At 62.1% G+C, this 19,128-nt stretch overlaps 3 protein-coding genes across 3 annotated transcripts; all 3 read left to right on the forward strand.

Annotated features, from left to right (window-relative positions):
- Positions 1-870: 870 nt before the first annotated feature.
- On the forward strand, positions 871-1,716 carry LMJF_26_1800 (conserved hypothetical protein; the record flags this gene model as incomplete). The annotated part of the gene is made up of 1 exon (XM_001684134.1): positions 871-1,716. The coding sequence occupies one exon, from the start codon at positions 871-873 to the stop codon at positions 1,714-1,716; it is 846 nt and encodes a 281-aa protein (XP_001684186.1).
- A 2,389-nt stretch (positions 1,717-4,105) lies between these two features.
- On the forward strand, positions 4,106-5,602 carry LMJF_26_1810 (conserved hypothetical protein; the record flags this gene model as incomplete). Its single annotated transcript, XM_001684135.1, has 1 exon — positions 4,106-5,602. One exon carries the CDS (start codon positions 4,106-4,108, stop codon positions 5,600-5,602), a length of 1,497 nt encoding a protein of 498 aa, XP_001684187.1.
- Positions 5,603-11,285: 5,683 nt separating this feature from the next.
- Positions 11,286-18,239, forward strand: LMJF_26_1820 (conserved hypothetical protein; the record flags this gene model as incomplete). Its single annotated transcript, XM_001684136.1, has 1 exon — positions 11,286-18,239. One exon carries the CDS (start codon positions 11,286-11,288, stop codon positions 18,237-18,239), a length of 6,954 nt encoding a protein of 2,317 aa, XP_001684188.1.
- Positions 18,240-19,128: the final 889 nt, after the last annotated feature.

Consider the following 19,128-nt stretch of genomic DNA (forward strand, 5'->3'; position numbering starts at 1 on the left):
CCGTCTGTTGAGTGCCGCTAAACCAGCTGCTCATCCCCGTCACTGCGCCGGCCTCCTACCCTTCCCCTCTCCCCCCACACACCCCTCATCGGCACTCGCTTGACTCTCCGTAACGTATCCTTCGCTCCCTCTTGTCCCTCATCGCTGATGACTGCGCGGTGTAACATAAGTGTGAATTCGTCTAAGTGTTAAGTCGCTTCTCTTGTGTGCGTACGATGAACATGTCTGTCTCGCTCCACAGCCCATGAGGCCGTAACAAACACGTATGCATATGGATTCAGATATATATATATAGGCACGTTGAGCGACACCGCTGTGCACCACCGCAGAGTGTCGCACCGACGCCTGCGTGTGCATGTGCGTGCGCCTGTGCGCGCGAGGCGACTGCTTGCATCGAGTCGCGTCGTCGTTTCTCGCTATGTCGGTACCGAGATTGCGCTCGTAATCTACGGGAAAGACGTGCCATGGGGCCGACGGGTGCCTCTCCTCGCCGTGGTGTGTAGAAAGCTATGCCGCTTCTCTGTTTCCAGCGTCTTCATCACTCCGCCCACCACACCGTTGCCCCCTCCCCCCCCTCTTCCTGCATGTTTGCACGCATTCTTGCCCGAAAACCGCCAGCGAGGACGGATTTTCCTTCTCTTCCTCCTCTCTCGCGGCAGTTGGCAGCTGCACTTGTGTACTCGCGCTATCGACTTTCTCCGTTTTCTTTTTCGCCTGTTTTGCGTTGCGTGCATTGGCCGATGCTTCTCGTCTCCTACGCACTCCCTCCTCATCCGTGTGTGCGCGTGTCTCTCTGTAGGCGATGTCTTTGCTAAGCTGTATCGCCGCCACTCAAGCCCCCCTCTTGTCCTTACTCTCGTCTTTTTCGCCATGACAGCTCAGGCGAAACTCGCAAGACGCGCGTCCAAGGCGGTGGCTGCAAGCAAGAAGGCATCCAAGGAGGCGCCGTGTTTGCCCAAGTCCACCTCCGCCTCGCCGGGGCAGCGTGCCCAGGCTGCCTCAGCGCTTCTGCAGAGCACTGACCCTGTGCAGGTGTACCTGCGCACCGTCCCCACCCCGCTGGGGCCATTTTCGCTTTATGTGGATGCCGATGGCGCCGTCCGCTTCTGCCGCTGGCAGGGCAGCGCGCCTGGTGACGCCGCCGCACTTTTCACCGAGGCGCAGGAGGTGTGCGCGATCATTCAGTCCCGCTGGTACAAGAGCACGCCCGTGACGGTGGCGGGTGTGTCGGCCGACGGGGCGTCGGAGCTGCCGGGAGAACGCGCAGTGACGCTCATGAGGAATTATTTCAATCCTTCCACGGCGAAGACTGGCCGAACAGAAGAGTTGGAGCGCCTTCTGCTGCAGGTGCCGATCATCTATCCGCCCACCACCGCCTTCATGACGCAGACGTGGGCGACGCTGCGCCACACTGTTCCTTCCGGCAAGACCATCTCCTATAAGGGTCTGGGGGTCCGTGTGAATAAGGCACTGAATCTGCCTGCCTCAGCTGCAGTGGCGCCACGCGCCATTGGTGTGGCCATGGGGGCCAACCCCATACCCGTCATTGTGCCCTGCCATCGTGTCCTATCGTCGACGAACTCGCTATGCGGGTACGGGCTCGGGCTGCGTTTCAAGGTTTGGCTACTACGGCACGAGCAGGCGGACGTTGCGGCCGACAAGCTGCGCGTAGGCGAAGAGGAGACCGCTGTGAGCACCGCGGCTTCTCGTCGTTGATGATGACTGCAAAGACTTGACGCAGGGGCAGACAGTCCCAGTGGCACCCGCTCCCGTTCCTCAAACCCAGCCTTTCCAGTGCTTCGCCGACACTATCAGTCTCTCTAGCCCACGAAGGGGCGCATAAGCGTCGGCGACTTCAGCGCGCTAGACAAAGCCAGCGCACACATGCACACACGCGCACACACATACGCCACCACATATACACCCCACACATCCCGCTCCTGCCCCTTCTACATCTCTTTGCTTACGTCTCCTGCATCGCGACCTTCCTGACCACCTTTGGTCTTCGCTCTGCAACCGCGTGCAACCACCACCGTCCCCCGATCATCACCGGGGGCGCCTTTTATTGTTCGGCTCTGAAGGCAGTCTCTCCCGTTTTTTCTTTTCGTCGTTGCTTCTGTGCGTGTGCCGAGGCGTCACACCCCGTGGTGACAGGACCCGCGCCAAGTGCGCCCCCGGGTGTGCGACGCCTTCACCGCAACGCCGTACCCTTGCTGATTTGTTTCTCACACGCGCACGTTCAGGTCTCTCTTAATTTTTTCTCTCCTCGTGCTTGCCCAGGCACCCTGCACACCGCGACTCCCCACTACCTCATGCTGAATGACATTCCTTGTGTTGTGCTCGTCAGCGCGACTGAGTATGGTAAGCTGAAGGGGCATGATGGTGTGCTGTGTTCGATTTATATGCTCGAGAGAGAAGGGCGCTGTCTCTAACCCCTCGTACGTGGCCGCATGGGCAAGCACAGAGAGAGATTCGCCAGTCTCCAGAGACGAGCGCGACCAACAGTGCGCACCTATTAGGCGGAAGCAACCATACAACTCCAGCCCGGCATCATAGCAAGAGAAGCGGAGCACAAGAAATAAACCCTCCCGCACATACACGCGCGCACGTGTGCGCCGATGTTCTACGGGATCAGTGACCGCCATCTACTTGGAGGTGGACTCAAGGAGGGTTAGAAGGATGGAGGGCCAACAAGGCGCCCACGACTCGTGAGGGGGTGAGAGGTTGGGGGACATGCCTTCAGGTGTCAACGCATGCATTCGCGCGTCACCGTTTTCTGAAAAATCCTCTTTGCCCTAACGACGGGCGGCCACGCATCTCGCCGTGCGTGGTATCACAGGGTTCAAGTGCCCCCACACTCTGCGTCGGGGGAGGCCGGGCAGCCCCCCTTCACCCCTTCGTCTATCCCTGCCCATGCCGACCCACTTCTGGTGCTGACAGGGCCAGGTGGCTACGACGTTGGGGTGGGGGAGACAGAGCGATGCGCCGCCACTGATGTCGGCGGCGAGGTCGTGGATGGCGCTGCGTTGGAGCCACCTGCGAAGCGACTGGCGTGTGTGTGTGTGTGGTGTGCGTGCGGTGTCTGTGAGTGAGAGGCCGTGCTCTCAGATGGCTGGGCCGGCGCATGGCTGCAGCGCGTGCGTCTACGGCTGCTCGGCACCATGCGATGGGTGCCGGTGGCAGGCCTGCAGGGGGTCGAGCGCTGCTTGGACGCATGCTGTGTGACAGAGAGCGGACACGTGGACGAAAGAAAAGAGCGGCGCACCACCATCACCGTCTCGCCCCCCTCCCCTTCGTCGTCGTCGTCTTTGCCCACCCCGTGGCGGCGGTGGCAATGCAATATCGACGTGCCACCTCAGCTGCGCTACTCTGACCGCTTGTTGCGTTGTCTCACTCGCATCTCCTCTTTCTATCTCCCCGCCTCCGCTTCTGCTCCGCGCACTTCGCGTCTGTCTGTCTTCTGTGTCTTGACGTCGGTACACTTTTCCGCCCTCCCACTGGCTGTGACGGCACGTGTGTGCCTGGCTGAGCTCGTTGTCCGAGGCCTCCCTGTGTGCACTGCACTGCAAAGTCCTCCTCCTTCCCCCGCTCCTCTTCAAGTAGCGCGAGCCTCGCAGGGAAACACGACACACCGAGGCGTAGGAGGGGGAGGTACTTGCTCAACAAAACGAGCCGACCGCGCACACTTGTTTTCACGTTGCCCGCCACTCTCCCTGCTGGTGTACGCACGCCTGCTGTGTAGGAGGAAGAGAGAGCGCTAATCGAGATGCCTGAGCCTGGCGTTAGCCACAGCAGATCCGCTATTGGGGCAGCAGTCGGCTTCACCGTGTATCTGGCCTGCCCCCACTGTGCCAAGGAGTTCACCGGCAATTCGAGCACGAGCGGCGTGCGCAGCAACTACCGACGCCACCTTCTCATCCACACTGGCGAGCGGCCTTTCCCATGCTTATATTGCCACCAACGCTTTACCACGAAGCCAAACCTCCGCCGACATGTGCGGCTGGTTCACCCACTCCAGGCGACCCCGTCTACCCAGGTACGCCACCCAGACGGCAGAGAGGCCGCGGAAGATGTGGCGGCAGCCGCTCCCCCTCCGCTGCCAGAGATGCACCTGCCTCCCGCCACCACGGCGAATGTAGCACCGCCTGCCTCCGCCGGAAGTACATCAGCAGCAGCCAACGTAAACCCTGCCCAGTCCTGCTCGCTGCTGCTGCCTCAGCGAGCCGACCCTGCCGCCTTCACCTGTGAGGACTGCGAGTTGGAGATCCGCAGTCGCGCCAAGCTGCGCCGGCACAGGCGATACTACTGCCCCTTTCGCGAAAACATCTTTGCGGACCCGGTGAAGGACGCCGTGGACCTGTATCGGACGCAGCAACAGCAGCAGGGACACCGGCAGCGGTACGGCAGTGTTAGCAGCAGCTGCGACAGCGATGAGGTTGACTTCGCCGAAGAGGACACGCACAACGGTGATGGTGATCGCACCTCGTCAGTGGATGGGCGCCTCGGGCGATGTAGTCGCGCGACAAGTGTGCCACTAGCATTGACAGAGGGGGAGTGGTATTATCTCTCTCACGTCGCGGAACGAAGTGGGCTGAAGTTTGTCGAGGACGCTTACGCCAGCGACGTAAGCGCCGACGACGGTCTCCACGGCGGCATGTTCTCTGACACCTCTTCGTCGTCCACGCCGAGTCGATCCCCTTATCGGGTGACGGTGGCGCCACTGGCCCGGCGGCATCCGCGCAGTCCCGCAAGGGTACGGGGCAGATTGCCGTCACCGAAACGCACCCCGCTGCATGGCCTCCTCCCGTCTCCCTCTCCCTCTCCCAAAGGGCGGGTGTTGCGCAGTTCACAGACGACTGCCTCTGCGTCTTTGCTTGTTTTGCCAAACACGTCTCCCCTCACTTGCCACACCGGTGGCGTCAATCGTCTCTTGAACGTGGGCAGCGGCACCCCAAAAGGCGAGAGCATCGCGGCAGAGGACGCAAAAGGCGACGATGAGGATGATATGATTGGGGCGTGGCCACCAGCGGATCTTCGGCACCTGCATCACCACCGACGGGGCAGCGGGCACCGGCGCGAGCGCCACATTCTGCAGAAGCGGCTGCGTGCGCAGGAGGGGGCGCTGATGGCGTTGGCCACCGATTCACCACACCGACAACCACGCAAGCCACGTGTCGCTCGTGGAGGCGCACCGCGGTGCGGCAGCGACGCAGCGGTGGGAGAGGCGGAGGCGACGCGCCTCCACGTAACTCCGTCTGCTGATTTCGCGCACCCCAGCACCTCCACAGCTGCGGCAGCCTATTCGTACACGGGGCCTTCACAGTCGCTGCTCACTCCGCAGGTGGTAGCTCAGGCAGAGAGCTTGCTTGTCCTTAATTGGAGCCGCCCGCGGCGCGGAAAGGACGGTGCTGCAAACGCGTTTGTGTGCCCATACTGCGCTGACTACACAACGCTGGCCAGCCAGCGCGGGTTGCGGGCACATGCGATGCGGGTGCATGCCAAAGAGGTGGCCAAGGCTCGCGTGCGCGTTGTGGAGACGGAGGCGGCACCGGTAGAGGAAGGTCGCGGACACGAGTCAGAAGAAGGCAAGGCGTCGCCTTAAGTGATGAACGCAATCCTAGCGGCCCGTGCGTAGGCGAGACTGGAGTCTGTGTTCATCGATACTTGCACTGTGCTTGCTTTTCCAAGCAGGAAAGGTGCTGCTGGGATGCGTGGGCACGGACGTCTGCGCTCGCTTCCCTCCCGGATGTGCGCTTTAATCGTTTAAGCAGTGGAGGGGGTGCGGCCAGCCGCACTCCTTAAGCTGCCCCCACGCTGGCGGCGTCAGCGTGGGGGCACCCGACAGAAGACGCAACAAGAACGAACGCTTTGAAGGGCGGAGAGGCGGGCACTGCACTGTGGAACATCCCGAGAACCCCGTGGGCGTTGCTGACGTGCGCAATCGACGGCGCGCCGCCCAACGAAAGAACAGGCGAAAGGGAGGAAGAGGAGACACGGAAAGCACACGCTGGTAAGCACGGCGAAGTGTCACCGCGCGCTTCATATCAGGCTTTTCTTTCTAGATGCTTCGACGCAGGTCTTGCGCACGCGCGCACCGACACGATTGTTTCTCCTTCATGCCAAAACTCGTGCTGCCCATCTTCCCCTTCTTCCCTCTCTTCATTTTCCACTGCATCTCCTCTCCCGCAGCTGGTCCGTGGGAATCCGCTCCATACCCACTGCACTGCAAAGGCCGTGGCTGCGTTGGGATTGTCTCCGGAGAGCCAATGGGGTGGCGCTTCGTTCATCTTGGGAGGAGGAGGGGGGGGGCTGCGCACACATCCACTTCCCTCTCTCCCTTACAGGGTCTTGTGTTGCGCTCTTGGATCTGTCCGCTCTTCCCCCCTCCTTGAGGATGGGGGACATCTCAGCGTGGTATCTTGGCCCAGCGCCTCCTCTGTGTTGGGGGAGGCCAACCAGCCCATCCCTCTATCCCTGCCCATGCCAATCCGCTTCTGGTGCTGACAGGGCCAGGTGCCTCCAACGTAGAGGTGGTCAGAGCGATGCGCCGCCGCTGATGTCGGCGGTCAGGTCCTGGATCGGCTCTGTTTTCGTGCGACCTGCGACAATGGACAATTCTGTGTCATCCATATGAGTAGGCCATGTGTCGACGTGACTCGAGCGTCTCTCCATCCGGCTCTGACACTTCCCACTGGTGGTGGTGGTGGGGGAGTCTGCGCCACCGCAAAGTGGATGCACATCGGGTGGCGACCGGCACAATGGGGGAGCGGCTGGGAGGCGCCTACTAATCAGGTGGTTAACATCTCCACATCAGCAGCAGCACGACCAGCTTTTACTCCTTCTAGTGCGACAGACACGTCCGCTTATCGCATGACCACGCCGCACCGCGCCCCAGGCGTCAACGCAGCGCCAGCAGCGCAGAGCTCAGCGGGCCGCTTCACTCCCACACCGCGCGAAGCCGCGCGGCAACGTCATCTTCTAGGCGCTTTCATTGCACCTGAAAGCAAATAGGGCCTGACGCCATCGTCGAACGACTTCCACGACACTGATCACACCCGTCATGGTCACCAACGGGAAGCGACGCGTCGGTGCGCTGGTGCAGCACTCAGTAGCACAGCGGACGACAACGCCCCGGGGCAGATGGGGCCCCGAGGAAGGCACCAGCACCTGGCAGAGGTCTGGCTGGACAGCCTAATGCAACTGCTTTCCCCGCCGATTCTGGCTCCCATCGCCACTTCGGAGGCCGACAAATCGGCTGTCATCGTATAGAATGCGGCGCACGCCGCAGCGGAAGACCCACAGGTGGATCGCAACAAACTACGCGCCACCAAAGGATTCGTAGACTGACCGGAAGGGCGGAGGCAGCAGCAACGACGTCGTGGCGCAATGTGGGCGCCCTAGGATGGTGAGATGATCGCGTTGGCCGCCTCCACTCGCCAGGCGCTCGGCAGGGGAGGGACTGTGTAAGCGGACCGCGCATAAGCACGGAGGAGCTGAGGCGGGAACAGTAGAGAGAGGGAGGTGCGCACTGTCGGGCCTCTTCTCCCTCCCACACTCCCTCTCCGTGCTTCTGTACGCCATACGTGAAAATGTAACTTTTCTTTGCTCGTTCTGGGCAATCACCAGTGCGTGCCTACACCTTCTCACTCAGCCGCGAGGACCGCGTGAAACGGCGGCAGTCCAGCGTGGGTGTATCCGCACCGCCTCTCTCCACCGTGCTTTCCCCCCTTCCTTGTTTTCTCGCTTGTGTGTGTGTGTGTGTGTGCTTGTGTTTCTGTGGCAGGGTGTGTGCGGCGTTCTCGGCGGTGCTGTACTTGTGCCATCTTCCCCTCGGCTTCTCCGTCTCGCCTCTTCTCATCGTTTCCGCTCGCCATGTTCGTCTTCGGGCCGCCATTATCGTGACGGCTTCTCCGTTTCATGTGCTTCATATCTATCTATCTATATATATAGATATAGATATCTGCGTGTTGCCCTACGCGTGGAGGCTGTCTCCTCATTCTTCTTTGTGTGCCTTCCAGCTGTCTGCTAGCACTCGGCTTCCCTCTTTCCCCCGCTTCTTCCTCGTTGTTGATCCTCTCTGCTCTCTGCTTTCACTCGTCCTTTTCTTTGCTCTCCGCATGGGACTTGTACTTTCAAGTGATCATGGAACACAGAACGGAATAGAAATGACATGAGATGGCGAGTATTTCCATGTGCTGCTCCAACGACCGCGTGTTGTGGGAACCACCGAAGAGGCGTGCGCTAGGGTTAAGCGCCTGATGACGCCGCGAGTGTCTGCCCGCGCGTGTGCACTAAGTGGTTGTGGATGTTCATGCCGCAGTCATCCCCCCTTCCCCACCTGCGCCCATAGCAGTAGCATCAACAGGTGCCATGCCTGTGTCCCATGTGATACTTGATGCACATCTCCTTTCTCTCTTGTGCGTACATGGTTTTCAGTGGACTGCTCCCTCCCTCCATCTCACCGCTGTTGTCTTTCTCCACCTCCTGTAACCCCCTCCTTTCTTCCCACGCACATGTACACGCGTTCGCACACGTGCGTACCTGAACCCTGTCGAATACGCCAGCAGTTCTGTGTGTGCGTTACGCAACCCCCACACACCCCCACACACCCCTCCCTCCACGCTCCGCCCCACACACGTAAGCGAGCTTTGACAGCAAAGAAGCAGGCCGAACCCTTTTTTTCCCTTCGGCCTCTCTCTCTCTCTCTGTGCGTGTGTGCGAGTGTGAAACGAAAAAGTGAGAGGGTAGCTGCGTGCTGTGCGCCTCGACCGTTGCGGCGTGCGGCTCCCTTCGGTAGTCTTCTTGCCCTTTCCACCTCTGCGCCCCTCACAGTGCCTTGCCCTCCCCTCTTTCTTCCTTTCCTTTTCCTCTCCTGCTTCACCTCTTGTTGTACTTTCTCGGGGACTGCGCTGCTCTCCTCTCCATTCTGCCACACACTCCACACTGTTCCGTCGCTCTCTCGCTCTCCACACATTCGACGCACGCCTGCTAGGGCTGCGCGTGTGCGCGCTTCCGCTGCCAGCGAGAAGCGGATACGCAAAAGAGAGGGGAACAGACGGGTGGGTGCGAGGCGGGGGAGCAGCAGCGAAGGAGAGCGCTATCGCTGCTCACAGAGGAGCACGCAAGACAAGTGCACATCTGCCACATACGCGTGGGTTTGTAGTTTGGCTTGTTTCGTGTTGGCTCCTTTGTTTCTTTCTGTCTGTGTTGTTCGCTGGCCTCCTGTGTGCTCGTCTGGTTCTCTCGTCTCGGAGGCCGCTCTTCTTTTCTCAGTGCGCCTGTATCTCGCAGTTTCGACAGCGTGCGGTGGGGCAAGCGGGTTGTGCTGCAGCCCTCCTTCGGACTTTTCCGTTTTCTCTCTCAACAAAGTCACGCTGCCGCCACATTGTGTGTGCCTGTGTGTGCGCGTGCACTTGCGGCTGGCGCTTCTCACTCTTGTTGCCGCGCCCGTGACCGGTGTGTCTCGTCTGGCGTGCTCTCTCTCTTCTCCTTCCGTGTGATCACCCTGTCGTCTCTCCTTCCGAGCATCGTCGTTGTTGTTGCTGCGTGACTTGCGCGCCGTGCGTGTGTAGTTGGCTCTCTCTCTCTCTTTTGTATTCTGGGTGTTCTCGGCGTAGGCGCGAATAAGAAGACGAAACGGGGGAAGAAGCGCGCGCGCTCTCTCTGTGTGTTCATTTTCATTTCGGTTCCTGCTGCTGTAGCGGTTGACAGTTCACGCGGCCTCCTTTGACAGTTCTCCCCTTCCCTCGCTACTTCAACTCCCTCCTTCCTTCCCTCAGCATAATCACCTTGTCTTTGACTGTTGGTTGCCCTCCTCTCGTGTGTGCGTGTGTGCCTCTCTCTCTGTTTCTATTTCTACAAGGACTGGTTTCGTCTTTCTCCCCTGCCAGGCTGCCGCTGTGCCTACCCCCCCTCCCCCCCACACACACCCTCTTTCGCCCCTCTTCTCTCTCGTGTTGCGTGTATATCTTTCCGTGTTGTCGCCCTTGTGCACTCGACATATCTTTATCTGCCTGTGCACCTGTTCCTGTCTCGTTCTCTAGAGGCGGTTGTGTGCGCGTGTGTCTCTCTCTCTCCTTACGGGCCCTGCTTCCGTTTTCGCTTCTCTTGCTGTCCCCCCTCCTTCCCCTCTCCTCTCCCTCCCCTTGCTTCTTTACGGAGAGCCGCACAACGACTTCTCTCCCCCATACACGCCGCTCTCTCGTTGTATATCCATATTGGTGTTTATGCTTGTGGGCGTCGCTCGGCGTCCGATTTTGAACGTGCTAAGCTCTCTATCGCTTGCATCGCCTACCGCCGTGGCGGCGCCGTTCATCACACACACGCCTTTTTGGTGACGACGACGACTGCTGCGTCTTCTCGCCTCCTTCCCTCTCCCCTCTCTCTCGGTTATCTGTTTTCTTCGGCTGTTGCGAGGGCTTCCCGCCTCTCCCCCTCCCTCGCTCGTGCGCTGTAGTGGCCGCCCGCCCTCCCTCCCCCTCCCCTCTCTGTTATTCGGCGGTTCTCTTTCTCTGTATTTGGACATCCCTTTCGGCTCGATTCGCTCGATCACAACCACAGGCGCGCACACACGGACACATCCTCCCCTTCCCTCCTTTTCTTTCGCCCCTCTCTCTCGAGAGCTGCTCCTTCTTTTCGTCCCCCCTCTGTGTTGGAGACTCTCTCTCTCTCTCCCCCCTGTGAGCCCCGTGGCGGGTTGTCGTCGCTGATACGCCTGCTCCCCTCTCTCCTGTGCTGCTTTATGGGTTTTCTATCGTCCTGAGGTCTCTCTCTAGTTGTGTGTACCACTCAGAAAGGCGAACGGCCCTCTCTATCCCCTCGACTCTGCAGAACAGTGCTTCAACAGACAGCTGGTAGAGGCCTCGGGGGAGAGAACAACTCCGTCCACGGCGCTCCTTTTCTATTACGAGATACCTGGAGCGTCAGACGCAGAGACAATAATGGAGGGCTCAAGCAACAGCCTCAGCTCTGGTGGCGGTCTCGCGACAGCTGTGGCCAAGCCTGGCACTCGACACGGCGCCAGCAGCAAGGTCAAGTCTCTCACTTCAATGCCAACTTGCAGTGGCACCGGTGCGAGAGCAGCAGAGGCTTCTTTAGGCGATACAGCAGACCCCGTTAGTATACGCCACTCACCTCCTCCGCCGCCTTCCCGGCTGACGACCTCTGGCGCTGACGCCGAGGCCCCGCACGTGGTCTTGGGCGGCCGGGGTCCTGCTGGTGGTAGCACAGTGACATCCTTCGTCACTCCCGTGGCCAGCGATGGACCTGTGGCGTCGCGTAGTGGCATGTATCCCTCCTCGCGGCGTCAGGGAGGGGCGGCGGCGTCAGTCGGCGTTCGTTCGACGCTGCCAAGGGCAGGTGTGAGCAGCACAGCTATGCCGGCCGCGCACGGTGGAGGAGAGGACGTCAACGGTGAGTCGTTGGCGTCCAACACGGGGTACTACTACAGCAAGCACTACGGTAGCGACCAAGCCAGCTACTACATCTCAAGCACCTACGGCTACTACAACAACCAAGGCGAGTACCCAGGAGGTGGTGGCGGCAGCGGCTGCTCGACGAGCATGCCCTACGGATCTACCTCTGGCCCCATGGCAGGTAGCACCAGCAGCGGCGCAGGGGCGAATGATGGCCAATCAGTGCCCGTGTACTCTTTTCCCTACCAACCGTCGTCGTCCGCGACGGCGAATCCGCAGCAACACCCGAACCAGCCCTCCACCCAATACCAGCAGTCACAGCGACAGCAGCCACCGCCGCCGCCACAACAACAACAGCAGCAGTCTCAGTATTCACCGCAGCAACAGTCGCCCTACAGCTCACAGACGCCAGGCACGGAGCAGGGTAGCAGTGCCTATCAGAGCTATTATCAGCAGACCTACCAGCCACCGCCGCAGCAGCCGCAGCCGCGGCCGCATCAGTTCTCGATGACAGCCTCCACCTCTCAAACCCTAGGCGAGGAGAGTCAGTACTACAGCTACTACTACAGCAGCGGCTCTGCCCAGCGTCGTGGCAACGCCCGCACGGCGAGCGGCGGCAGCGGGGCGCACTACTACAACTTGCAACAACAGCAGCAACAACACGGATACCCGCCGCCATCATCCGGCGAGGGGGAGGCTCTCTACAATCAGGGCAGCAATATGCCGAGCAGCAGTCAAGGGGGCGCCACAGAGGGCTACTACCAGCAGTATGCTCAATGTCCAGCATACTCATTTCAGGGCTCTCCGCCTTCTGCACAGCAGCAGCAGCCACAACCCCAGCAGTCCCCCTACACGGGTGGGGAGGGCCAAAGTTCCGCCGTCTCCGCGTCATACGGCCACGCCATACATGCGGCGAGCAGGAGCAGCCAGCCTTGCAGCACCAGTACTAGCGCTTACGGTGGCGAGAGCGATGCCGCACAGGGTACCTCGGCGGCGCGCTACGCCGGTGGCGCGTATGGCCAGCCAGATAATGCAGGCAGCAACATGAACGGGTCCGAGGGTGGCGGCGTTGGCGGGCGTGGTTATGGTTCTGGCACTGCAACAGCAGCTGCGGGTAATGGTGGCCCTGGTGTCGGCGGCGCTAGTGCAAGCGGAGGCTACTACGGCGCCGGCTACGCCACCGGCTATAGCGCACCAGCGCCGCATGCCTCTCGCACACGAGGTGTGCCGTACACAGACGCCGGCGGTGACACCGGCGGCATGCCCCTCGTCCCCGCCAGTGGCAAGAGCGGCCAGGCAGCGGCCAGTGGCAGTTACCCCTCTCCACAGCAAGGGAGCGGGGCTGAGGTTGAGGATGGCGGCCAGTCGTATCACGGCTACGCGGCGAACGGATACCGCGACTACTACGCGGCTGCAAATCCGATCGGCAGCAGCGGGATCAGTCCTGGGTACACCTACCCTGTAGGCCACGCCTCGCCACAGCAGCAAACCATCGCTTATCAAGCCTCCTATGCCTGCGGAGAGGCGCAGCCGGGCTCATCCGCCGCCGCATCGCCACCGGCCGCTGAAAACCATCAACGCAGCAGCGGAGGCCCACCTCAGGCGCCGCAGCAGCAGTTCCAGCGGGGTGGTAGCTTCTATGCGACTGATCCTCGCTATAGCGGTGGCGGTGATAGCAATGGTGGCAGCTACGACGCTCACGGCTATACCCCACATAATCTGCAGCAGCAACAGCAGCAGGGGTACTACCGTGGTTACAGCGGCCCCTCGCATCCGCAGCACCGGGCTGACGCAAGGCCGGGCGGAGCATCGATGCCCGTCAGCCGCACCTCTCAGTACGTGTCGCAGCCACCGGAGACGGCGCCGCGGCGGTACGATGTTGCGGAGGCGCAAGGCAAGAATGACAGGGCAGAGGAGCTTGCCAGGACGCAGGCGTCGGACGACATGGTGCCGATGTCGTCCGTGAGGAGCATGGGCCACAGCAGGAGCAACAGCAGCGGCAACGGTCGCGGCGACGGCGGTGTTGGTAGTGCGGCCCCAGTGCCATCTCGCAAGAGAGGGAAAAAGCGAGGGAACAGCGGCACCGAACGTGTGCAGTCCGCTGCACACACTGAGGGGGCACCCGAAGCAGCGGAGAAGGATGGAAAGCATGGGCCGTGCGGCCAACGCAGTGCTGAAGTCAGCACTCACGTCGCGCCTGCGTCCGCCAAGAGTGCGGAGTGCCAGTGGCAGGCCTCGTCTCAGCAGGCGGACGCGCCGATACCGGAGCAAACATTGGTGACACGCGAGCCGCTCGTCTCACTAGAGTTGCCATCCTCCTCGCTGAACGCGCCACGTCCCCAGCAACCGCCGCCGCAGAATGCGGGCGAGGACAGCACTACTGGCAGGAGCGACGGAGTGCCGAAGGACGCGGTCCGCTCGCAGCAGGCGAGTGATCGCTGCATACTTCCCAAGGGTAGCACGACTGCAGCGGCGCACGACAGCGGTGAGTCTTCGCTAAGCAGAACGGAGGACGACGCTGATGAAGAGGCTGAAGCCGACTACGCCACCGAGACTTTCATGGACAGCAAGCGTGATACCGCCACATCAGCCATGGCTGCGATTCTAGTCGGCCGCCAAGGTGCCGGCTCCACTGGCAGCGAAAGTTGCAGGCAGCCGCAGCAGCGCAGCAGCAGCACCGAGCGCAGTGCTGCGCACGCGAGCTCTGCATCACATGGCAGCGGCAGTGGTAGTGGTGCGCAGAGCTTCCTGCGGCCCTCTCCGCTAACGCAGTGTCTCGGCGCGCCATTCCACACATACATCTGCGGCGCCATTGTAGAGCAGGCGGCGCAGCTGCAGACAAGCGCGTGTTCGTCCTCAGCCACCGGTGGCGGGTCCGGAGTCGCGGCTGGGAGTGCGGGTAACCCGCCCGCGTCCCTCTCGACGGCCGCACTTGCAGTGAGGCCGGCCATGTACGCCCCTGTCCAGCGCCTGCTGTCGCGCGAGATGTCGCGTGGGGCGTACAACGCGGCTGGGGAAAGGGACCGCGGACTAGCGCGTCCGTCCATGGACAGCGGTGACGTCGATGCCGAGGAGGCCCCCGCGTGCGGCGAGGAGGACGAGGGGTACGCCCATGGCGGAGCGGAGGCGGCAGAAGCGGCGGGCGAGGGCAGCAAAGATGAGGGTGCCGAGGGCGGCCTCGAAAGCGTGCACGACCTCGGTGGTGTGAAGCCCGCCACGAAACCCCTCACAGCCGACGCGCTGGCGGCTGCGCGGGATACATCCGACACGACGGCTCCCCCACCTCGTCCCAGCACCACGCTCACAGACAGCTCTCTCCGCTCGATTGGCGGCCGGCCCCAGCACCTGCACCTCGTCGCCCACCACCACAGCCACCACATGCGACGATCGACTCCCGCCTCAGGCGTGTCATCGCCCTCGGTGCCGATACAGCACCACTGTCACGCCTATCATGGCACCTCGCCTTTTCTGCAACCGGCCTCGCTGGCTGCTGGCTGCACCGCGTCTCTCTCGGCAGGCGGCGGCGCAGCCGCGAACAAATACGCACAGTCTCCGAAAAGTGGCTCGAGTGCAGCGCTGCCGCCGCGGCTTCCCAGCGGTGGTGGGGGCAGCACACCGCACCTGCACCGAGCTGGTGGCGGGTCGCGCGAGGGCAGCGGCGCCGCTGCGACCATGCAGCAGCCACCTTCCATGATTTCGTACACCCACCGCTACCCCAATCAGCCCTCGTTCGATCTAGACGGTGGCCGCTGTGCCGTTGTGATGGAGGGGGCATCAGGAGACGCGGAGGACCACCTGCAGTACTGCTACCAAGGAAACAACACTCGTGCCTGCAACGCCACGAAACTGCCACTCCGCCAACAGCAGCAGCAGCAGAGTACAGGGGCGGAGGGCGCCATCAGCGGCCGTCGTGCCGGCCCCGGCGGCACCTCGCTGACGTCCTCGCCCGCTACCGTGGTGTGCGGCTCCACGTTTCTCAATACACCCAGCCAAAGCAGCCTCCTACTCGCGAACGGTGCAACGGCTCGGCCGGGGTCTGCCACGCCGTCGCCCACCATACAACAGCACCAGCACCAACGGGTCGCCAACAGTGGCAGCGCCAGTCGTTTCACGACGAGCCCAAACGGTGGCGGCCAGCAAGGCAGCATGAATGGACCAGCGAACAAAATTAGCAGCACCGGTGGCAGCAGCCATCGCGTTGGTTCTCCGGCGCACAACCGCTACACCAGTCCCACGCACACGAATGGATATCACGCCGGCGGCAGCCAAATCAGCTTGCAAGCAGGCGGGCGCTACCCGATGCCGGCGACGCGTCCGCCCTACATCTACGAGCACCATGTGGGGCAGGAGCTACTTCTGGAGGAGTTCCACGCCGCAATGCGCTTCAACGCCGCGTCCTTTGGCAATATTGCGTGCCTCGTGGACGCCTTCTCCCCGCAGGTGCCGGTGGCAAGCGATCTCGAGTTCCCTTGCAACGAGGACCAGTGCCAGCTTATCTGCACCCGCGGCAACAGAGGGCTCTCTTCGTCACCTGGCGGCGGCAGTAGTCAGCACGGTTCCGCGCAGGGCAGTCGCAGCAGCCGTGGCGGCACATTTCTCGTCCCCCAGAGCGAAGACGCGCGCACTACAGGCGGAGCAGGACACAACAGCACGAGCGTCGGCAGTGGCGGCCAGGAAGGGTCAGCGCTGCCGATACTGCGTCCAGCGCAAGCAGATCGGACGCACTACTGGGACTTCGCCGGCCCCTCCTACTGTGAGCCGGTCATGACGCTCAAGTCCATCTGGCAGAGCTTCGACAGCCCGTTCGGCTGCGTCGTGAACCTCGCCGAGCCGATCTACCCTGCGCCGATGCGACCTGCTGAGGGCGAGCTGGTGTATACACCGCTTTTGAGCGGCTTCCGCATTCGCTTCCACCCAGCCTCACCGGCGTGCAAGCGTCTCACCGCGCTGCGCGAGGTTCGCCGCCAGCGGCGTCGGGAGGAGGCTGCGGCCAGTGAGATCGTCGGTGTGTCAGCGGAAGATGAGCATGCCACCACTGGCGTGGAAGGGGTGGTCCGTGGCGGCGGCAGCAGCCATACAACAGGCTCCTACGCGGAGGAGGATGGCGTACTCACGTGGAGCGCCACCGACCGGCCTAACAATCGGAACATCATCGTGGAGCAAATCGTGGAGCTGGCGAAGTGCGACGAGAGCTACGCAGAGCTGCTAACCGCCACTACGGCAGATGTTGACCACCAGTCGTGGGTGGCGCTCATGTGGCAGCCTGTGTTCTGTGGCGGCCATTCCTCGAAGCACAGCTGCGGCACCTTCCTCGCCTACTACCTCCTTCGAGCACCGCGGCACCTGTTTGTCCCGTTCGCGGATAAGAGTGAAGGCGCGGCGATGAACAGCTCGTGGAACAGCCCCGTCTTCCGCGGCGACCGCGCTGCGCTCTCCTTTGACCTCTGGAGCCTGCAGAGGCACTACCACGTCGCGCGCTGGGTCTCGCCGCCGCCGATGACGCACATTATGACGGCGCTGTCCGTCGACGGCGAGGACGATGAGCCGGACAACGGCTCGTTCTCGTGCGCGTCCACCAGCCGCGGTCGCAATTCGTGGGAAGAGGGGCAAACCGGCTGCGCGTCAAACCACACCACGGAGAGCTTCGCCGTCAGCACCAACGGCGACTCGCGTGTGCGTCTCCGCGACGTCTACCCTGGCAGCACCGGCGCAGGCGCTGTCGTTGGCGGGGAAAGCAGCAGCATCACGATCGCCGGCGCCGTCACCGCCCTGCACACCATGACAGGCACCGCGAACGCAGCAGCCTGTCCCACAAGAGAAAAGACGGCGACGTTCGTGCGCATTCCTCTGGTCGGCCTGATCCCGAACCGATGCCGCTCCGAGGTGTGGTTCAAGCCCGTCTACGACGCATCGCTGATGGACGCGCATCGCCATGGTGGCGGTAGCGGCGGTGATGGAGCGGGGGCCGGTGCTTCCGGTGGTGGTGCTGGCATGGGTGCCTCGAGCGGACTCGGTGGTGCTGGGGGCGGCGGCAGCAGCGCTGGAGGCAATGTGAGCGACAACGGAGACCACACAGGCCTCTACGCCTTTTACGCACCCCTCTTCCTTATTGTGACGGCGCTGCAGCTGATGTGCTGGGACGCCTACAACGAGTGGGAGCGCAAGTCGCCCACTTCCGCGGCCGCAGCTGGTCGACCGTCGACGTTCGCCGAGGTGAGAAGAGATGCAGAGGACTCTGAGGCGGCCATTGGCGGGGCTTCTGGTGCGGCTGGCACCCCCTCCTCGTCCTTCACTCCTTCACCTGCGACGGCGGAGGAGGCGATGGCGGCTGCGCAGCGACAGCAGCAGCAGCAGCAACAGTCGGACTACGAATTGGAAGCCACCGCCGGTGCTGGAACCGGGGGCGGAAATCCAAGCAGAGGCGCGGCAGCTCATCGCAAAAACCCGTGGTCCTCCTACGTTGCTAAAGGTGTCGAGCTGATGACGGAGGCGGCCCGGCAGTATCGCGCCGTGCGCGAGGTGGCTAACCTGGACGGCAGCGCCGAGGAGGGCACCAATGGCTGTGCTGTAGTGTTCAGCAGCGGCGGCTCTGCTGCGACGACGAGCGAAGGGTGTATCGGCAGTGCAGAGGAGAAGCGGCCGGTTGAAGGGGACAAGAGCGTGGCGAAGCAGCAGCGTGGTGGATGCGCGGTTGTGGCCGGCGGAACAAGCAGCTCTCTGTGCGACCCGGCTGCTCGCGTGATTGCAGGGCTGCTCGACTACTATCAGTGGGCGCAGTACGATACCTCTCTTACGGCACTCGCAGCCGCCTACTGTGCCACATAAGATGGGCTCAAGCACAGAGGCCCGGTGTGCATACGCGTGTGCTTGACGTGCTGCCGCCCAGCATTTCCGTTCTCTCCCTCTGTACCACAGCTACTGCCCCTGGCCCTCCCCTCCGCTGCTCTCCTTGGGCGAGTACTGTCTTGCACGCAGCCGTTGTTGACACGACCTGTTTCTATTCCTCCGTTCCGCACCCAGTCCCCACCCTCCTTCCCCGATACACACACACACACACACACACATAATGCGTTTGCGGCCGTCGCATTTGCGTCTCGTGGCTGTTCTCTATCTTCATCGCTTACTTCTTTTTGTAGTTACTTGACCATTCTCTCCCTTCTCACTTCAGCTGTGTGCGTGTGCGTGCATGGATGTCGTTGCACTTTACCGACGTTGTGGTTTGTTTCTGCAGTGGTGCGCGTGTATGTCTTCTCTCTCTGTGCCCCCTTCCCTCTCTCTTCCCTTCCCAGGCCCTCTTCTCCGTCTTCTCTGCTCCGCCGCGGCCACTCCCCCACGGCCGTTGAGCACAGCAGTATCAGGGACAGCACAACACCGACGCAGCAGAACAGGGAAGGGGGTCCGTGTTGCCATGTCCTCCCTCCTTTCCAAAAAAGGCATGCTCGATAACAGCGGCAAAGCATCCGAGGAGACCATCAAGGGGTAGCCGGAAAGGACAGTACACCCGTGCGTGCCCGGGACACCGCGCGTAGCGCGCAGGTCGCAGTGCAGGAGGGGAGTACGAGTGTCGTGTGTCCCTCACCGGGTGTCTTTGATGCTGGCACAAACAGACACTGCTTTCCTTATGAGCCAAATCTTTTTCTGTTGCGCCATGCTGTCTGTGTGTGTGTGTGTCCACCGTCTCCCCCCCCCTCCACACACATACACACACACACAC

Source organism: Leishmania major, chromosome 26 (assembly GCF_000002725.2).
Source record: "Leishmania major strain Friedlin complete genome, chromosome 26".
NCBI lineage: Eukaryota > Euglenozoa > Kinetoplastea > Trypanosomatida > Trypanosomatidae > Leishmania > Leishmania major.